Source organism: Rosa rugosa, chromosome 5, assembly GCF_958449725.1.
Source record: "Rosa rugosa chromosome 5, drRosRugo1.1, whole genome shotgun sequence".
Classification (NCBI taxonomy): Eukaryota; Viridiplantae; Streptophyta; class Magnoliopsida; order Rosales; family Rosaceae; genus Rosa; species Rosa rugosa.
Window position 1 is genome coordinate 8,166,019 of NC_084824.1, and position 17,356 is coordinate 8,183,374.

At 38.0% G+C, this 17,356-nt stretch overlaps 4 protein-coding genes across 4 annotated transcripts; 3 read left to right on the forward strand and 1 right to left on the reverse strand.

The window, feature by feature from the left end:
* The first annotated feature begins 1,208 nt into the window (after positions 1-1,208).
* LOC133709316 (putative F-box protein At2g33200) lies at positions 1,209-3,866 on the forward strand. The gene is made up of 2 exons (XM_062135016.1): positions 1,209-1,365; positions 2,274-3,866. The coding sequence occupies exon 2, from the start codon at positions 2,297-2,299 to the stop codon at positions 3,515-3,517; it is 1,221 nt and encodes a 406-aa protein (XP_061991000.1). The 5' UTR covers positions 1,209-1,365; positions 2,274-2,296; the 3' UTR covers positions 3,518-3,866.
* A 2,380-nt stretch (positions 3,867-6,246) lies between these two features.
* LOC133708826 (uncharacterized) lies at positions 6,247-10,028 on the forward strand. The gene is made up of 6 exons (XM_062134359.1): positions 6,247-6,988; positions 7,095-7,306; positions 8,071-8,353; positions 8,475-8,560; positions 8,642-8,733; positions 9,272-10,028. Exons 1-6 carry the CDS (start codon positions 6,668-6,670, stop codon positions 9,499-9,501), a joined length of 1,224 nt encoding a protein of 407 aa, XP_061990343.1. The 5' UTR covers positions 6,247-6,667; the 3' UTR covers positions 9,502-10,028.
* Positions 10,029-10,326: 298 nt separating this feature from the next.
* LOC133708825 (putative glutamine amidotransferase GAT1_2.1) lies at positions 10,327-12,383 on the reverse strand. Its single transcript, XM_062134358.1, has 4 exons — positions 11,973-12,383; positions 11,131-11,864; positions 10,844-11,047; positions 10,327-10,747 (listed from the first exon to the last, which is right to left on the reverse strand). Exons 1-4 carry the CDS (start codon positions 12,061-12,063, stop codon positions 10,508-10,510), a joined length of 1,269 nt encoding a protein of 422 aa, XP_061990342.1. The 5' UTR covers positions 12,064-12,383; the 3' UTR covers positions 10,327-10,507.
* Positions 12,384-15,515: 3,132 nt separating this feature from the next.
* Positions 15,516-17,166, forward strand: LOC133709744 (uncharacterized). The gene is made up of 3 exons (XM_062135588.1): positions 15,516-15,675; positions 15,758-15,963; positions 16,601-17,166. Exons 1-3 carry the CDS (start codon positions 15,583-15,585, stop codon positions 16,914-16,916), a joined length of 615 nt encoding a protein of 204 aa, XP_061991572.1. The 5' UTR covers positions 15,516-15,582; the 3' UTR covers positions 16,917-17,166.
* The last annotated feature ends 190 nt before the right edge of the window (positions 17,167-17,356 follow it).

A 17,356-nucleotide genomic window follows, 5' to 3' on the forward strand; every position in this document is an offset into this window, starting at 1 on the left:
GAAAGAGAGTTTCTATTGGGACCTCCAAATCTGCTCACTTTACCTCACTCTATTATGAATTATTAAATGACATATATAACCTACTATAAAATGACTATTAAGGACAATAATTATACCAAAAAAATATTATATTTATTTTATGTAGACTTTCCAATTCAATAATATTAGATTGTATTCCTTATTATTTTCCTTATCTATTTTCATTTTCCAATTTCACTACATACTCATTAAAGCATTCATATATATTTAATAAGAATTAAAAATATGGTTAAGTTCATGTGACATAAAAATGTATGATATATATGTTTTTTTTTTTTGAGAATGTGTATGATATATATGTTGAACGCATATTGGTGAGGAAAAACAAAATAAATCCTCTTATGATTTATGACCTAAATCTAAGTTAATCCATTATATTTGCAAAAAAAAAAAAAAATAACAATAATAATAATTAATCATGTGGTACAAAAAATACAGAAAAAAAAAAAAAACATTAAAAGACGAATGATTTTTTTTTTTTTGAGAATAAAAACAAATGATTTCTTCATTTTTTTTTGCACAGCTAAAATAGAAATTTAAAAAAAAAAAACATAATAGTTCATGGCATTTTCTTATTGATTAGATATTAATTTTTGAAACTCAGTGGTTAGAGCACTCACTACCTATGTACGAAGTCATGGGTTCGAGTCACCATGGGGGCAGGAGTGAAACCCTTTGGTCATCTTTGAAAAAAAAGAAAAAAAAAATATTAATTTTTGAAACTCAAGTTTGATTAAGAAATGTATATTTAGTTAAGATTTATAGAGTGATTAAATCATTGAAATGACTAAATTTTTTATTTTAAAGATAATAATTTGCAAACAAATTATATGAGTGAGGTTATTTGAGGAAGTTTAGTGAGGTTTAGTGAGTAAATTTAGTATTTGAAAATTTGATAAGAGGTGTAAAAAGCATAGAGGTCAAGTAAGTAAATTTGAAAGTTCCAATAGAAAAACTCAAACTGAAATCTTTACCACTACTATTCAAAAATGGCGTTGATCACCTACTTTATTAATTTTTCTACCTATTTGAGTAAGAAATTAATTGAGGAGGAGTTGGAGTGTTGGAGTGCTTAGTATTTACTCATTTTTAAACACAATTCACCAACATCACCTCTAAAATGTATCAATTTGGACAATTGGACAGATGGTATGATTGAGGCCAGCCCAACACCAACTCCCAGCCCAATTTTAGATAACGACGAATTACATGATCCAACGGGAACAAAACTATTCTTCTTCCGACTATTTTAATCTCAAGATTCCACCTACTTCCAGAGTGTTCTTGCTTTCTTCTCAGGGGCAGCTTTGCTCGGGTTCCTGTCCGGTGAGTTTTTCTGAACGATTGTTATTTGGCTCCTGCAATTTTGCGACTTTTTTGAGGTTTCTTTTTCTTCTAGCCCAGATTTTGTGCCATTTGGTAAAAGCGTTTGTGTTTCAATCGATTATGCCAATATGATTTCATGCAATTTGTGTTTCTTCAGTCACTAAACCCCAATATGTATACTGGTATCGTATTTTGAGGGGTTTACGCTTGTAAAAGTGCATGATTAAATGGGTCCAGAAAGATTTCATGATGAAAGCATAGCTGAGCTCATTTTGCTGTACATGTTTTTTTTTTTTGCCCCCTATTTCCTGAAAAATCTTGTCTTTTTCTGTGGAGAATTTAAATGGGTGATGACTTAAATGCACTGAAAGCTTTGAAAGTTACAAACTCATTGAAAAGGTTTGACTTTTAACTTCGATTCTGAATCTGTGAATGTGTGGTGGAATCTCCTATTTGCAAGGATCTAAAACTGAGCGAAAGGTTCCTGCTTTAAGCCTCTAATTGCACTATATCTTTGAATTCATGAGTTCAAGCTACATAAAATCGATTTTTAGAATGGTTGAACAGCAGAATGGTATTAGATTGGGAACTAGTGATTTTGTCTGTTTGAAGAAATATGCAGTATGTTCATTGGAGCAATTTTGTTATAATAGTTCAGGGTTTTGGTGTTGGAACTTCTAGTTGCTTTAACATTCATATAAGCTTTATGAACATATACAGTTCTTTATGGCATCCAATTTTTTGAGCCTGCACCTTTTTAGAGTTTCTTCTAATTGTTGACTTTGAATTGAATCAACTCGTAAAGGGAAATTATTTATTCCATAAAACATAAACTTCCATCCACATCTATTATAGTCAGAGTTTCAAGTTTAGGTTTTAATTGTGGTAAAATCTTTTCTTTTGTACAGGAGTGGAATCATAGAGCTGCATTATGGGGCAAAGAAGGAGAAATAAAAAGCAGAAGAAGCCTATAGATATTGATTGGGCAGGTTTGCCTGACAATATTCTTGAGATAATCTTTGAGCGACTGAATTTGATGGATTGCATGTCTGTTAGTGAGGTTTGCAAATCTTGGAGACATGTTGTTGCACAAGAACTTTCTGGTTGGCAAGGGCATGGGTTTCCATGGCTCTTGATGTCTGGTGAGAAAGACAAAAGGGTAAGGACTTGTCTTAGCATACTACAGGAGCAAGAGTGGGAGATGTTGCTTCCGGAGGCTTATGGTAGATACTGCTGGGGGTCATACCATGACTGGTTGATTCTAGTAAAAGATCTTGGCTCTTTCAGGCTTGATATTAGCTTGTTTAACCCATTCACTCGGAAACAAATTGATCTTCCCGGAGCATGGAACTTGTATCACAAGATGGTTCTCTCAAGGCTTCCCTCTCTTGAAAACTTTATCTGCATGCTGGTTCATAGTCACTCCCAGAAGCTTGCCTTTTGGGTCCCAGGAGCTCAATCATGGCTTGAGCATAAGCTAGATGGTGAACCATTTGTGGATGCTGTCTTCTCCAATGGAAGTTTCTATCTCATTGGCAATGATTATAACATTTGGGAAATTAAGGGTGCTGATATTTTTGCTGCCATTAATAGAGTCAATGCATCTCCCCCTGATGCTTTTGATGTCGAAAGGCATTTCCATGAAGTAACTATGCCAGATGAGCATGAAAATAATGGTGTGCTGAAGTATCTTGTTGAATCTTGTGGGGAGCTTCTACTTGTTTGTAGGTTCTATAGTACTAACCCAGGTGCTGTGCTGGTAACAAATTATTTTAAGGTATATTCACTGGATTTTAGCCAAATGTCCTGGAAGAGGGTAGAGAGTTTGGGAGATCGAATACTATTTCTGGGCAAGTGTTGTTCGAGATCTGTCTCTTCCAGTGGACTTGGTCTTAACATGACTGATTGTATCTATTTCTCTAATGATCATGCTGTTCCGTGGTGGAACGAATGGGATTCTGATCATCTTGATGGCATTTCAACTCGTCTTGGTTTGGACAATAGTGGGAGAAAGGATTGGGGCTTTTTCAGCCTCAGCAACAAGAATCATGAAACGTTGTCTATTCGGTTCCGTGGCAATCGAGACAGATGGGGACCTGTTTGGTTTACTGCGCCACAGTGGTGGTGTTGTAAGAATTTGGTTCTTGCCTAGTACTGAATTTATCTCATCTGAGGGTATCTTGTTGCAGAACTGCAGTTAGCATATCAAGTTAGGAGCTCATTTCAGGTACAAATGACATTGTACAGCCTTGGTGTAGAAGGCACATTTTGCAAGTAGATTAGGATAGTATCAGACATGTCACTATAATCTAGTATTGTTATTAGTGAAAATCTTTTGTGTCAAGCCCTTGGGTTAGCCCGGGGAATTTGGTCAGGATTATGTTATCTCAGACGTTTGATACCTCAATGGTCGGTGCTTGCACTGTTTATTGTAATTTGGTAGTCCATGTGGATCTAACCGACCTTTTTACATGAAGAAAATGGCTTGCTTTTGTTCAGTTCTTAAGCCTTGAAAGCTAGAAAGTAGAAACCCTTTATATATGTTTTACCATATTCCAGTTCTTGCATATCATAATATTAAAGCATTATCTTCGACATTCATCACATGTGGACCTGTGGATGGTTCGGTACATAGCAGTAGGTGATCCAAAATTGAAAATTCCATGGAATTGACTGATTCTTTATTTGCATGAATTTGTTGTTGACACGTTTAGCAGATCTTGTTTTAGGAAAAAAATTGATTAGAAACATCTTTCGGTGATATTAAGCTGACTAATTAGTGGTCAGTAGGATTAGTTAATCATAACCGTGACAATTAGCCTCATGAATTCAGAAAATAGTCAAGCATACCTTGCAGGATAATGAAGTATTCAATATTATGAAACAAAAATAAGAATATATTAATATCAAGTCGCCCTCGGAATTGACCCAAGTATGATATCAAGCTTCCGTGAGACCAATCGTTTTAGACAATTGGACCCAATTATGTACTCTGTCCCCGTATTACCGCAATGATGTATGATGTTAAATGCATTGAGAATCGTTGAATTATTATAATTTAGTAGTTAAGTTCAGCACGATTAGGTCCGAACCTAGTTTCGTGTCCTCATCAAAGCAAACAAAACAGTGTGAAGGGCATTACTGCATTAGTGAATTGGTGGTGGACGTGAGCGGGTTGTTGGGTTGGGAGGTCTGATCTCATCCTCAAATGGACGTGTTTGGTATTATCATTTGATGCAGTTGAAGTGTTTTGGTGAGAACCAAATTTGACGTGGTATCTGAAATTTGGTCACGAGGTAGCTTTGATGACATTTTCAGAAAATAGAAAATGAACAAATTTCAGAGATGAACATGCATGTGAAGGCATTTTCCTTATTATAATCATCGTCTGACCGACACTTATGTCCTTCTCTTCTGCTTCCTTTAGGGCCTAGTTGGTCTTAAAACATTAGTTTAATGTAAACTTAGTTAACATTAATGTTGGAACTTGGAAGTGGAAACAGCAGCAGAAATGGCATTGTTGTGTAAAATGTCACGCCAATAAGGTCAATCAAGTATGATATAGTTTTCCTTTCGGTTTATGGATTTGATATTTGACCATAATTATAGAAACGTTTTTTCTTTTTTGATGCTTAACTATCAAACCTTAGGTTGGTTATGTTTCATCCCAGAGCATGCTGTAGAGTTTGAATCTCATTCTACATTGTTCAATTATAATTATAAGATGTTTAATTAGTTATTATTAGCGAACACCATGAACTAATTCAAAAACGCTTGTATGTTATGAAAGTAGTAAAGCATTAAACAATCAAATTGTGATAATATAGAGTATTGAGTTTTAATTGTTGGACCTTGGCCTAATCAATTTGGCAATTAGTTAATACTTGAGACTCTGCTTAATCTTGAGTAGAGTAGGGATGCCCTAAAGAAAGTAAGGTATTGACTAGTTTTTGGTTACTAAATACAAAAAGGTTTGAAAATCTTTTTTTTTTTTTTTTGGTTACATTGAAATGAGATCAGATCCCCTAGCCCTAACCTCATTTTATACTCTTCCTCCCCACTCGGACTAACCTCTATAACCTATTTTTATGCCTATAAAAAAAAATAATCAACCCATTATCAAGCAAAATTATAACTCATTCAAACAATGAAATATGATGTTATAATTGCAGTCCATAGAATTAACTTTTTAGAGCTGTGACGACGAAATTATCAATATTTTCATTCCAAAAAAATAAATAATTTTAACAAAATAAACTTTTTCTGGTCCTGAAAAAGGAAACAAATCAATACTAATTTTGTAAATTGCACATTTTATTCCAATCCCAGGCGACCGCTGGAGCCGATTTGATCAAAACGCGGGGTGAATCAGATATAACTTCAGCAAAAGCCAAAACGGCGCGTCGCCTCACGCCCCCAAAAAAGGCTCGTGGCTCAAATCAATAAATGAAAAGTCTATACATTTTCTCGAGAAAAATCGAATGGGGATAAGAAGGAAAAGACACCTTACCGCATTCCCCAGAATCTCACCATCCACGTGTGAGACCCCCACACGCGTCGCGCATCCAAATCCATCCCCTCAGTGACTAATCCGAGTGGCCACAAACCCACCAATCCCAGCCCCGATTATTAAAAGTCCCTTTAAGATCTTTTTTTTATTAGATAACGCTCACCACACTGACACACACCACCGATTTTCCTTATCTGCCCTCGTCAAGCACAAAATTTCCACCCTCTCCGAGCCTCACAATCGCATTTTAAGTAAAGACAAAATTGTAATTCCGGGAACGTGGGCGCCCAAAGTAAATGACAATTAATTTTTTATTATTATTTTTTAATTGTGTTTTTTTTTTTTTTTTGAATTTGTTCTTCTCCTCCTACCCCTACGCAGTGGCTGCCCATCCATTTATTCAGAGCCTTGCCTCCTCCATTTCCTTTCTTTCTCTCTTCCTCCGTTGAACTGATTTTACCAATTTGCCCCCGAAAACCTGCCTTTACCGGACGTCCAAACCTATTAGCTTCCCCACCAGATCCATTTCAGTCCCCAGCCTCCATTCTAGGGTTTTGCTATTTCCGTTCTCCCAATCCATTTCCGCGATCTGATTCGCCCATTGTTTTTCCAGCTAGCACCAATTTTCACAACCGCCGGCCGATCGTGTAATTCCTTACTGCCGCCGCTGCCGTTGTTTGGTTCCGATTCCGTTGACTTTCGAGGGTTTAAGAGGCTACGACCGTCGATACGGGACCGGATTCAGGGTTCTCGGAGCAAGTTTCTGATTCCGGCGTAGTTTTTTTTATAGATATGTTGGGAACGGGATTGCAGGTGACGCGTGGCCGCGGAGAAGATCGATTTTACAATCCGCCCAGAGCGCGTAGGGCCCACCAGAGCCAGAAAGCCGCCGAGCAACTTCGCCGAGCTCAGAGCGACGTCACGCCCAGCCAATCGCCTTCGCTCAAGGGCGGCAACCCGAACCGGGAGCCGGAGAACCGGGCCGGGTCGGATGTGCAGCCTCCCAAGCCGGTCGCCGTGCCCGCTGGCGAGCCGGCCGTGAAGCCGTTGAGTAATCTCGAGCGGTTCTTGCAGTCCATCACGCCCTCAGTTCCTGCTCAGCACCTCTCCAAGGTATTTCATTTCTTCTAAATTCAATCTGTGTTTAATTTCGGTTGCTAATTTTGTTGTTGAATTTGATTTGTGAGTAAATGTTGTGCTAATTGATTGATTGGTGCAGACGACGATGAGAGAATTGAGTACATGTGACGAGGAGTCTCAGCCATACTTTGTTCTTGGTGATCTGTGGGAGTCTTTCAAGGAGTGGAGCGCTTACGGTGCCGGAGTGCCTCTGATTTTGAATGATAGTGACTTTGTGGTCCAGTACTATGTCCCTTATTTATCCGGTATTCAAATATACGGCAACTCTATGAAATTGTCCTCTAAGTCAAGGTACTACATTTCACTATGTATCTCTTACTTGATTAGTCAAATAATATGGAGTTATACCTCGAAAGGTGAAAATGAATTCCCTTGAAGTTCTAGTTGATGTTACAATCTGTTTGCATACTGTGATTTCTATTTTCTAATGCTCAATACTATGTTATATCAGCAGAATGAAAATGTATCATGATTGTTGTGTTCAATATGGATTTGTCGTTACTATTATGTCTGGATTGAACATGGTGCTTGTTGGCTGTCTCACCTTACGTGAGGTGTGATCTCTCTACCAAAGACTTAGAAAGAGGAATTGTTGAATACGACATGTTTTCTGTTGTTGTCCCAAGACTAACATCTGTCAATAGTGTCCCACCATGCTTTCCATCTACAAGAGTACCGGTTGAACTGCTGTCTAAAGTGCTATTTTCCTTGGAAAAAAGAGTACAGAATTCCATTGCAAGTCGGAACAATATAGTCTGTATTTTTTTAATCTTATTTTCTTGTTCTAGTCAAGTATGTTATGGCTTTGACGTTTTGTTCATGGAAGCTAGATGATTAATTGGATTAACCATGTTTCTTTGACTCTTTCCATCAGAATCTGTAATTTTAGTAGTATTGATCTTTTTTTTCTTTTTTTTTTTCACTCTCCACCCCTCCTTCCCAATTTATGTATAATATGTTCCATGTGCATATCATTGATTGTTTGACATCATAATAAGATCAATCGTGTTTCATCTGTTTCTGTACTGCAATCTGATGGTCCTTGTGTCTGATAGGCGACCAGATGAGGATAGTGACAGTGATTTTCGGGATTCTAGTAGTGATGGTAGCTGTGATGTTGAACCAGTTAAAATAAAATATTTGAGGGAGCAGCGGAATCATCAAATGTTGAGTGAAATTCCTCAAAGGTTAGAAAGCATATCTCTGAGAGATCAGCATTATCCACTCCAAGAGGACTGCTCCAGTGATGAGGGTGAACCTGTAAATTCCCAAGGTTGCGTATTATTTGAGTATTTTGAACGTGATCTTCCTTATTGCCGTGAGCCTTTAGCTGATAAGGTTATGACCGAACTTGTACCCTAATTCCCATTGTGTTTAGAACAATATAGTAATACATTTTTGCTCTTTATCACGATGCTTCCTGGTTTTTGTTTTTGTTCTGAACCTCTCAATTTTACAGATATTAGATCTTGCGTTTCGTTTTCCTGAGCTGAAGACAATAAGAAGTTGTGATCTACTGGCTTCCAGTTGGATTTCTGTTGCATGGTACTATCAAACTCTGCATTTGGTTCAGTGGTTTGTACACAATTATTTGACTAATTGATTTTGAGTGGTATTATGTTTCAGGTATCCAATTTACAGGATTCCAACAGGACCAACTTTAAAGGATCTTGATGCGTGCTTTCTGTCATACCATTCACTTTTTACCCCCGTGGGAGGTAATAAGTAATTCCATTGTTAGTTTCTTACATCTGTGTATGATTTTCTCTTCATGATGGAAGTATTTCCATGACGTAACATCTTGATACTATGATATATTCTTCTTATAGTATATAGATGTAGGCTGCCATATATAGATAGGCTCCTCTATAATTTTACTCTTGGATTCCTTCATCTAGTGTATCGTTCTGAGTTATAACTTGTGATCACTATCACAATGTGATAGGAATAAAATTATTACTCGAACTACTACTTGATTTGATTTGTTTACTTTTAGGTGTTATTTGGTAATCAAGAGGTAGAATTTTTTTTTTAAAATGACATGCATAATAAATCAAATTTGTAAAGATACGACACCAGTATCGTATCCCCAGTGTGCACATGCATGTTTTCATGTGGAGGATAGATACATTCTGGTTGAGAAATATGTGGAGGATAATATCATTTGGTGTGAAGTTTATTGTAGGAGTTGTGTTGTCTGTGAAACTTCCCCTCTTTACAATTGTTTGCTTATATATACGTTATGTTATCTTTCAGGTGTACAAGATCCCCGGGCTCCTGTAGTAACCTATCCGAGTGACATGGATGGTATCCCTAAGATGTCCTTACCTGTTTTTGGTCTTGCTTCATACAAGTTCAGAGGGTCCTTGTGGACTCCTAGTGGGGGATTGGAACGACAATTAGCGAACTCCCTCTTGCAGGCCACTGATGACTTTCTAAGGCTGCATCAGGTCAATCATCCAGATTTTCTGTTCTTCAGCCGTTGATGATATCAAGACGCAAATGTGATGCTGCCACCACTCTAAAAGTGAAAGCCTGTTTGCTTTTTTAACTGGTTGGAAAGCTGCCTGTTTGCTCTATTCGGTGAAACTCCAGGTGGCAAAGTTGGTTTTCAGTGATTCTCTGTTTTGGCTTTCTCTTACTGAAAAGAGAAAAAGAAAAAAATGAAAAAAAAAATGAATGAAACTTATAGAAAGTGAACCTTTGACATGTGATGCTGGCTGTGTAAAGGCTCAGCAAAAGGTGAATAGAGGAAATATAGTGTTAGATAAGCTATAGATGGGCTAGTTAAATCAAAGTTGTTTGCCTAAGCAAGTTTCATCTTGCTCGTTTTCCATATGTATTAGCAAGGGTATATTATGAAAAAACCAGGCTCTTTTTTAATGTCCTGATAAGCTTAGTGTGGGGATTTTGATAGAGGCATTGTAAGTGTTAGCTTCAGGTTCCCCAAATTTGTACGAGTCATGACCTTTATTGTGTTGTGAGTTTTAGTAACAGTTGACTGATTATTACACATGGTTTCTTTGATCAGCTAACAAGTTATTTATGCGTCCTTTTGCAAATTTCCTGTAATCTGTTTTGGTCAAATTCTGTCCCTGATCATTTTGATTCCTATTTGTTTGTGCTTGAGCTTAGTTTTACTGTCAGCCAGAAAATAGAGATGTGGTGAGCCTATAGCTTTTAAGAGATTCTGTACCGCAGCTAACAAGAACGAAATATAACCCAAGCCTCTGAAATTTATCATTTTGACTTCTTTCACCGAATGGAAATTAAATTTCTGATGACCATCATCAATTTTTTTTGGACGGGGGTAATGGAACTTCATATATTGTTGTTGAATACTAGAATACATTGATACTTTCACCAAAGTAATAAAACAAAGCACATAATGAAACACTGGCTCGGAAGGAAGCTCAGAAGTCCAGAATAGTAATGGCTCGGGGAAATCATAAGAGGTATGCACAGCAATCAGATGGAAAAGTAAGCAATTGATCAACTCGCTGGGTCAGTTATCTTCTTCTCTAAAGAGTCGGAACATATCTGAGTCATGATGCGGTAGAATGACATCAATTCAGATATCTGCTCTATGGACATTTTCCCAATGATGGCCCTTGCAACTCTCTCCCTCTCCTCACCCATCTTCAATTGCTCCATGTACGCCGAAGCATTTCTCACTGTTGCCCCCATTTGCTTTAGCCTTTTCTCTTGCTGCAAACTCAATGCTGTATTTGCCTGAAACAATGCAAGAGCAACATCGGCGTTAAAAGTACTGTAAATTAGTAAGCATATAGTTATCTCTCTTTCAGTGATTTCATTTTACTGACTGACCTCTAGAAACTCAGCTCCAACTTCCAGTTCAGATTCTTTGCTTGATATACTACCACGCCTAGAATACATGTTTTTGGCGACTGAGAAGCTCCTTAGGAGGCTCTTTCTCTTCATCTCTAGCTCATGGTTAAGCTTTGGAGCCTTTGGCACGCACTCCGACTGACTGAGCTTCTTTTCATAAGCTCTTACTGCTTTAACAAATTCCTGCATTGATATCATACTAGTAAGGCCCGATACATGTGCATTCATTTCGTAGCATTATCAATGCCTGATGTCTAAAGCACTACCTGATATGCATATGCGCACCCTGGGTACTCAAAATCGTCCGAATCAAGTTGCCGCATTCTCTCTGGATGAAATTGAAGTCCCATGATGAACTTACCTTCTTCAGGATTATAAGCATCCGGATCATAAAACCCTTCGATCAAACCATCAGGGGCGAAAGCCATTGGCACAAACCTCTGCGCCAATCTCTTAACACCTTGATGGTGATAACTGTTGACTCTCATCTCCATTTTCTCATCATCCAAAGAATCTCTAAACCATTGATGCAAAGGAGTATTCTCCACCACCTTCACCACATGTCTATGTCCATCGTAATCATCATAGTTCATGTGAGTCACTCTCTGATTCTGATCCGGGCACTCTTTCTCGAGTTCCTTCTCAACATCCTGATACAATGTACCCCCACATGCCACATTGAGGACTTGTGACCCTCGGCATATTCCCAAGTAGGGTATGTTCCTCTCTAGGCATAGCTTCGCCAGCCTCAGTTCAATGGAGTCCTTCTCTTTGTCAATGACGGTGTCACTCGCGTGTAGCTTCCCGATTTCTTGGAGCTCCTCGGAGGAGAACCCCGAGAGCTCTGCGTCGTAATGTGATGGATCTATGTCTTCCCCTTCGCATAGGAGAACCCCATGGATTGGTTCAAAGCTTTGGAGTAGCGTATGGACTCCACTGACTCGTGGAACAATAATAGGCACCGCTCCATAGCTCACAATTAGATCTAGATGATATTCTCCTGTCACATATATCAAATGAAACACAGAAGATCAAAAACAACGACGACCACAAATCATGATGAACACGTTAAAAGTTGCACCCAGATGTTAAGAGATTAGAAACTGACCGACGAAATCTACAAACTTGTTCTTGCGGAGCGTGCGGCGGGAGACGATGAGAACCCTAGGAAGAACCATTGAGAGATCTGAATTAGCCATGGATTTGGATTTACAGAGAAGGATGGAGGATTTACATGTATAAGACCCTTTATGGTTTTGAAAAAGCAGAGGAGTAACTTATTAATGAATATGGATTTCCGGAATGAGGTCTTAATCTGCGACGTTAATTCTGGCTGATTATGGGGAGGGAGGCAAAAACTGTGGGAGATTTAGTGCTGTAACAGTTTTTTTTGTTGGATTTGGTCTTGCTGGGAAACAGGTTTGGTAGCTTGGGGAAAAGGAAACAGATATTCAGGTGGTGTTTATCACCAAAAAGAGAGAAAAACCGATGGATTTGGTCGGTGCGTTCGTTTTTCAGGCGCCGCATATTTATGAAGGGAGATTAAGAATTGGCCAAATGTTTGTTAGCGTGGCCAAATGTTTGTTAGCGTGCGTGGCCAAATGTTTGTTAGCGTTATAGTAGGATCAGGATGGATTAGGATGATGATTGTTGATTCATACAAGTCAGAGTCAATGAAATCCTATATTCATAGGACTTGTGTAAGTTTGGAGTTTTGACTTGAGATAGAAGACGATTTTTTGGAAGTGTATCTAAACATAGCAAAGGCATGGTACAATGTGTTATTAGAAAATTGGTAACATCAAACATCATATATTCTTAATTAAGAAATCGCTTTAACAAAATCGCGAGATTATTAAAACTCATACTATATTTCTTAACTAAGATTTTACAATTTGACCAGAGATGTATGATGTTACCAATTTGGACAAAGTAATTAATATCTTGCTAATGTTTATTTAGATTTTCTAAAAAAGTTCAAGAAAAATAAAATATAAAATGGCAACTCTCTCTCTCTCTCTCTCTCTCTCTCTCTCTCTCTCTCTCTCTCTCTCTCTCTCTCTCTCTCTCTCTCTCTCTCTGGGGTTTTGGTTTGCGAGTTTGTGGCTTTTAAGCCTTGTTTGGTTTGCGAATTTGATGGCTTGCGAAATGAAACTGATTCACTTTTGTTTGGTAAGCACAAGGAGAGAAATGAGCTTCCCAAAGAAATGGAAAACAACATGAGGAAAATGAATCTTCTCATACCTTCTGGCCATCCTTAGTTGGCGGAAAGGAATGGACTATTGGACTTTACTTGCTGATGTTTGGTAAGAAAAAAAAAATTACCAGCAAAGTTGTTAAAACTTTTGTAATTAATGCAATAGAATAATAAAAAGTGAGTAATAAATGCAAAGAAAAAAAAGGAGGAAACGAATCCCTTGGGTATGAAATGAACTACCTTCCCCTATATTTTCCTTTCCTTCAGGAAAATGTTTCATTTATATTTGTATCATTTCCTTTGTGTGATGATATTCACTAGTTATGTGCTTCTTTTTTCTGGCAAGTTGTGGGAAAACACCGTACCTCACAACCTGCATATGCTCTATTATGTAGCTCTATGGCTTATCTTGATGAATTTCAGAAGGCTAGATCCTCTCCTGTTTTGCCGAAGTAGCAAATAAAGAAAAGTTGACAACCAGAAGCAAGCAATCGAGTCAAAATCAATGTTGATGGTGCATTTTTACCAACATTGACACAAGCTAGGAGGACTTAGTGGTGTTGTGCGTGGTGCTCAAGATCAGTTTTTAGCTGCAATTGCTCATTATATTCAGCATGTGAGTTGTGCTAAACATGTAGAACTGTTAGCAGTAAGGGAAGGTCTTCACCTGGCACAACAGATGCAATTACAGCAGGTTACTCTCAAAACTGACTGCCTTACAGCAGTTCAGATATTACTCACGCATATTCGGAGTTTTCTAAATTTGGCAGTGTCATTGATGATATTCATGAGGTCTTAAGAGGTATGCAGGGTGTTCAGATTAACTTTACTCTTAGATCATAGCAATCAAGTCGCTCATAGACTTGCCAATTTTGGTTTCTAATCAAGGCAGAAGGCAGCTTGGTACTCTCAAGCTCCAAGTTGTATTAAGAGCATCTTTAGCAATGCTAGCCATTTTTCAGTCAAATTTTAGCTAAAGTAGCTAAAAAGTCATTTTAGCTAAAGTAGCTAAAAAGTCATTTTAGCTAGCTACTTTATAATTACGTCGGCATCAATGCTCTCTATTTTAGCTAGTTTTGAATTTATATTATTTTTTAAATGAATATTAAATAATTTAAATATATTTATAAATTACATAAAATAACTTTAAATGAATGTTTTAAATTTTAGAGAGCCTCATCCCGCTCTCTATATTTAGGAGAAAGATAGCTAAAAGTTATAATAGAGAACCACTTAGGAGTCTAGTGTAGCTGCTAAAATAGATAAAAAGCTAAACATGCTCTCCAAAATAGCTAAGGAGTCACAATAGAGAGTATGTTAAAGATGCTCTAAGGAGTTACTCTAGGATGATTGTAATCAACTGAACTAGTTGCTTGATAAAAGTTCATTTTTTCCTTAAAAAAAAGAAATGATTAAGTTTCATTTTCCAAGACTCTAATTTCACGAATCAAATGAGATCAAATGATTCATTTTCTCTCGCTCTTTTATCAACTCACCTTTTATTGTTTTATTGTATTAATTATGATTTGCACAACAATTTTTCTAATGTTACCATATATGGGAATGTAAAGTTCATGAAAATCTTAATTTCTCCTCTTATAAGGAAGACAAATGAATCAGTTTTTTTTTTTTTTTTGAAAGGTGAATCAGTTTTCTTTGCATGAACCAAATTAGGCTTTAGAATTTTAATATCTCTCTCTTTGCTATGAATCTAATGGGTGCAAACAGTAAAAAGAAATAAACATAACGGAAATTAAAGCATCGTCATTTCATTCCTAGCCCAAACTGAGAACAACATACAGCTTATAAGCAGACTTGTAATAAGATTCCCTTACAAAAGATGAAAAGATAGTACTTACTTTGTGTCTTTTTCCCTTATATGCAGACTTGTCTTCCCCATATGGCATGCAATGAATGGGAAAGGTAGAAAGGAAAATATTTGAAGGGAAGGTTGCTAGCATTCCTCTTAGTAAACCTACCCTATGTCTTGAACAGTTTTCATCAAACTAAACAAAAGCAACAATTAAAGTCAGTACTTTGGTTAATCTTGAAGTTTTTATTCGACTTTCAATACATTACATGAGACATACGGAGAAAATATGATCTTTTAGAGGTGGTTTTCAAGTTCAAGATCGAGCCTCAGGTCAATGCCTTGGGCTTCGTTCCCATGACCTTGCTAGTGGTTTTGGGTTTCTTGTCGAGGATGGTGTTGTTTGTGGTTGCCTATGATATTAAGGTCAAGAAAACATCGGTCCACTGGCATGACCTCCGGAAAAACGGTGCCCCGACAACCCGACCCCGCTCCAGCTCAAACACTAAAAATCTAATAATACACTCCATATAAAAAAAGCCACAAAATTAACCCGCTTAGCCGCAACACTGTGTTCACACCCGTTACACGTAACACAACCATCCAAAAAGCAACAGCAAACACACTCTCTCACACTTCACTCTCACACTTCATATATACAAAGTAAGAAACCCCAAACCAAAAGCAATCGCAGATCTTTTCATCTCCGCTATGGCAGTCTCCGTTCCCATAGTGGCCATAATCACCTCTCTCCACCTCATCGCCTTCATTTTCGCCGTCGGCGCCGAACGACGCCGTAGCACCGTAAGCCTTCATCTCTCTCTCTTCTTTTTCTCTTTACTACTATTATTGAACTTCGAATCCCTAAGTTTTCGCTGTTTCTCAGGCGAAGATAGTGCCCGACGAGTACGACGAGCAAACCTACTGCGTTTACGGCACCGACGCTTCCACCGTGTACGGACTGGCCGCGTTCGGGCTTCTTCTGCTCAGCCACACGGTGCTTAACGGCGTCACCAGGTGTCTCTGCTTCGGCAAAGGCTTAATCACCGGCTCCTCTACTACTTGGACTGTCTTCTTCTTCGTCTTCTCCTGGTGATTATCTACCATTTCCTTAGTTTCGTGGCTCTGTTTGTATCTAGGTTTGGTGATTTGATCCACGGTTATGATAATTTTTACATTAGTTTATTTGATTTAGTCCGATTATGACCGAACTGATTGCTCATTTGGTCACTTATTTGGCACTGCTTGTTTAGATTTATTTAATTAGTGATTTGGTAAAGTTGTTACAGTGTATTGTATTCTTTGCATTTGTCTGGAATATGGTAAAGTACTGAAAAGTGGCTTAAGTCATGATTAATGAGCAATTTGCCTTACTTTTGCTACCTTTACTCTTATGCTTTTTTGCCTTTTTTAGTCGGACGGTCTTTAATTTCAACTTGTTTGACATTTAAAACCTACAAGTTTTCTTCTATCAGACTCGGACTAGTTCACCAGCATATGATCTGTCATAACTATTACGCTGTGAATCAGAATTAGCCAATTAGGTAGAACCGTAGAATTGATCATGTTTGAAATGTCGTATTCAGCTTTTCCTCTATAGTGGATTAGTGATTATTGCCCCTTAATAGTTTGCTTCAGTACATTTTGTTCTTTCTTTTCAACTTTGTTGTGTGCATGGGAATTCCATTTGCTGCATTTTGCTAAATGGAAGTTTCAACTATGAAACCAGGACAACCTTTTTGGGAGCCGAGGCATGCTTATTGGCAGGGTCAGCAAGGAATGCCTATCACACAAAGTACAGGGGGAAATTTAACCTAGACGACTTGTCCTGTGCCACTCTGCGTAAGGGCGTGTTCGCTGCAGCAGCTGCTCTTACACTGTTGTCGCTGATAGGGTCAAACCTTTACTACTGGACACATTCCAAAGCTGATACTGGAGGGTGGGAGAAGCACCGCAATGAAGGCCTTGGCATGGGCAATTCCAATTATGGGCAGCATGAGCAGCAGCAGCAGCAGCAGCAAACCACTGGATTCGAGAAGGTGTAATTCTGCTATGACATTGCTTTCTTTTGAATGGCCAATGGCCATGGTTGTGGAATGAGATCGAGTAGATTAGTATTGAAAGTTTTTGTGGCTTCTGCTAGACATGTATATGCTATGTCATCTGCTCTGTTAGAAATGCGAGTAAAAATATTTTGGTGAACTAGGGAAGTAAAATATTCCATCTTTGTCTTATGCACGTCCACTTTTGTAGCTTTGCTTTTGAAAATTCAAGTTGTACACCCCACTTTGCTCATTTGCTTGTTGGTTGCTTACTAGCTTTTCCTTATTTCCTGGCATATGTTATAAGCACTAGCAGGACTCCTTTTTCAATCTTGTGGAATCATTGTATATATCCATCTTTACTTTCATCTGCTTAGGCCATCTCCAACTGTTGGGGGCTAAAATAGCCCCTAGGCTAAATTTAAGCCCCCGAAAATCACTAT

Coding starts and splice junctions, on each gene's coding strand:
- LOC133709316 (XM_062135016.1), top strand. CDS start 2,297: ATGGGGCAAAGAAGGAGAAATAAAAAGCAGAAGAAGCCTATAGATATT.
- LOC133708826 (XM_062134359.1), top strand. CDS start 6,668: ATGTTGGGAACGGGATTGCAGGTGACGCGTGGCCGCGGAGAAGATCGA. Junction 7,307..8,070: donor AAATTGTCCTCTAAGTCAAG/GTACTACATTTC, acceptor TGTGTCTGATAG/GCGACCAGATGAGGATAGTG. Junction 8,354..8,474: donor GTGAGCCTTTAGCTGATAAG/GTTATGACCGAA, acceptor TCAATTTTACAG/ATATTAGATCTTGCGTTTCG.
- LOC133708825 (XM_062134358.1), bottom strand. CDS start 12,063: ATGGCTAATTCAGATCTCTCAATGGTTCTTCCTAGGGTTCTCATCGTC. Junction 11,865..11,972: donor CAAGTTTGTAGATTTCGTCG/GTCAGTTTCTAA, acceptor TATATGTGACAG/GAGAATATCATCTAGATCTA. Junction 11,048..11,130: donor GGTGCGCATATGCATATCAG/GTAGTGCTTTAG, acceptor ATATCAATGCAG/GAATTTGTTAAAGCAGTAAG.
- LOC133709744 (XM_062135588.1), top strand. CDS start 15,583: ATGGCAGTCTCCGTTCCCATAGTGGCCATAATCACCTCTCTCCACCTC. Junction 15,676..15,757: donor CCGAACGACGCCGTAGCACC/GTAAGCCTTCAT, acceptor GCTGTTTCTCAG/GCGAAGATAGTGCCCGACGA. Junction 15,964..16,600: donor TTCTTCTTCGTCTTCTCCTG/GTGATTATCTAC, acceptor CTATGAAACCAG/GACAACCTTTTTGGGAGCCG.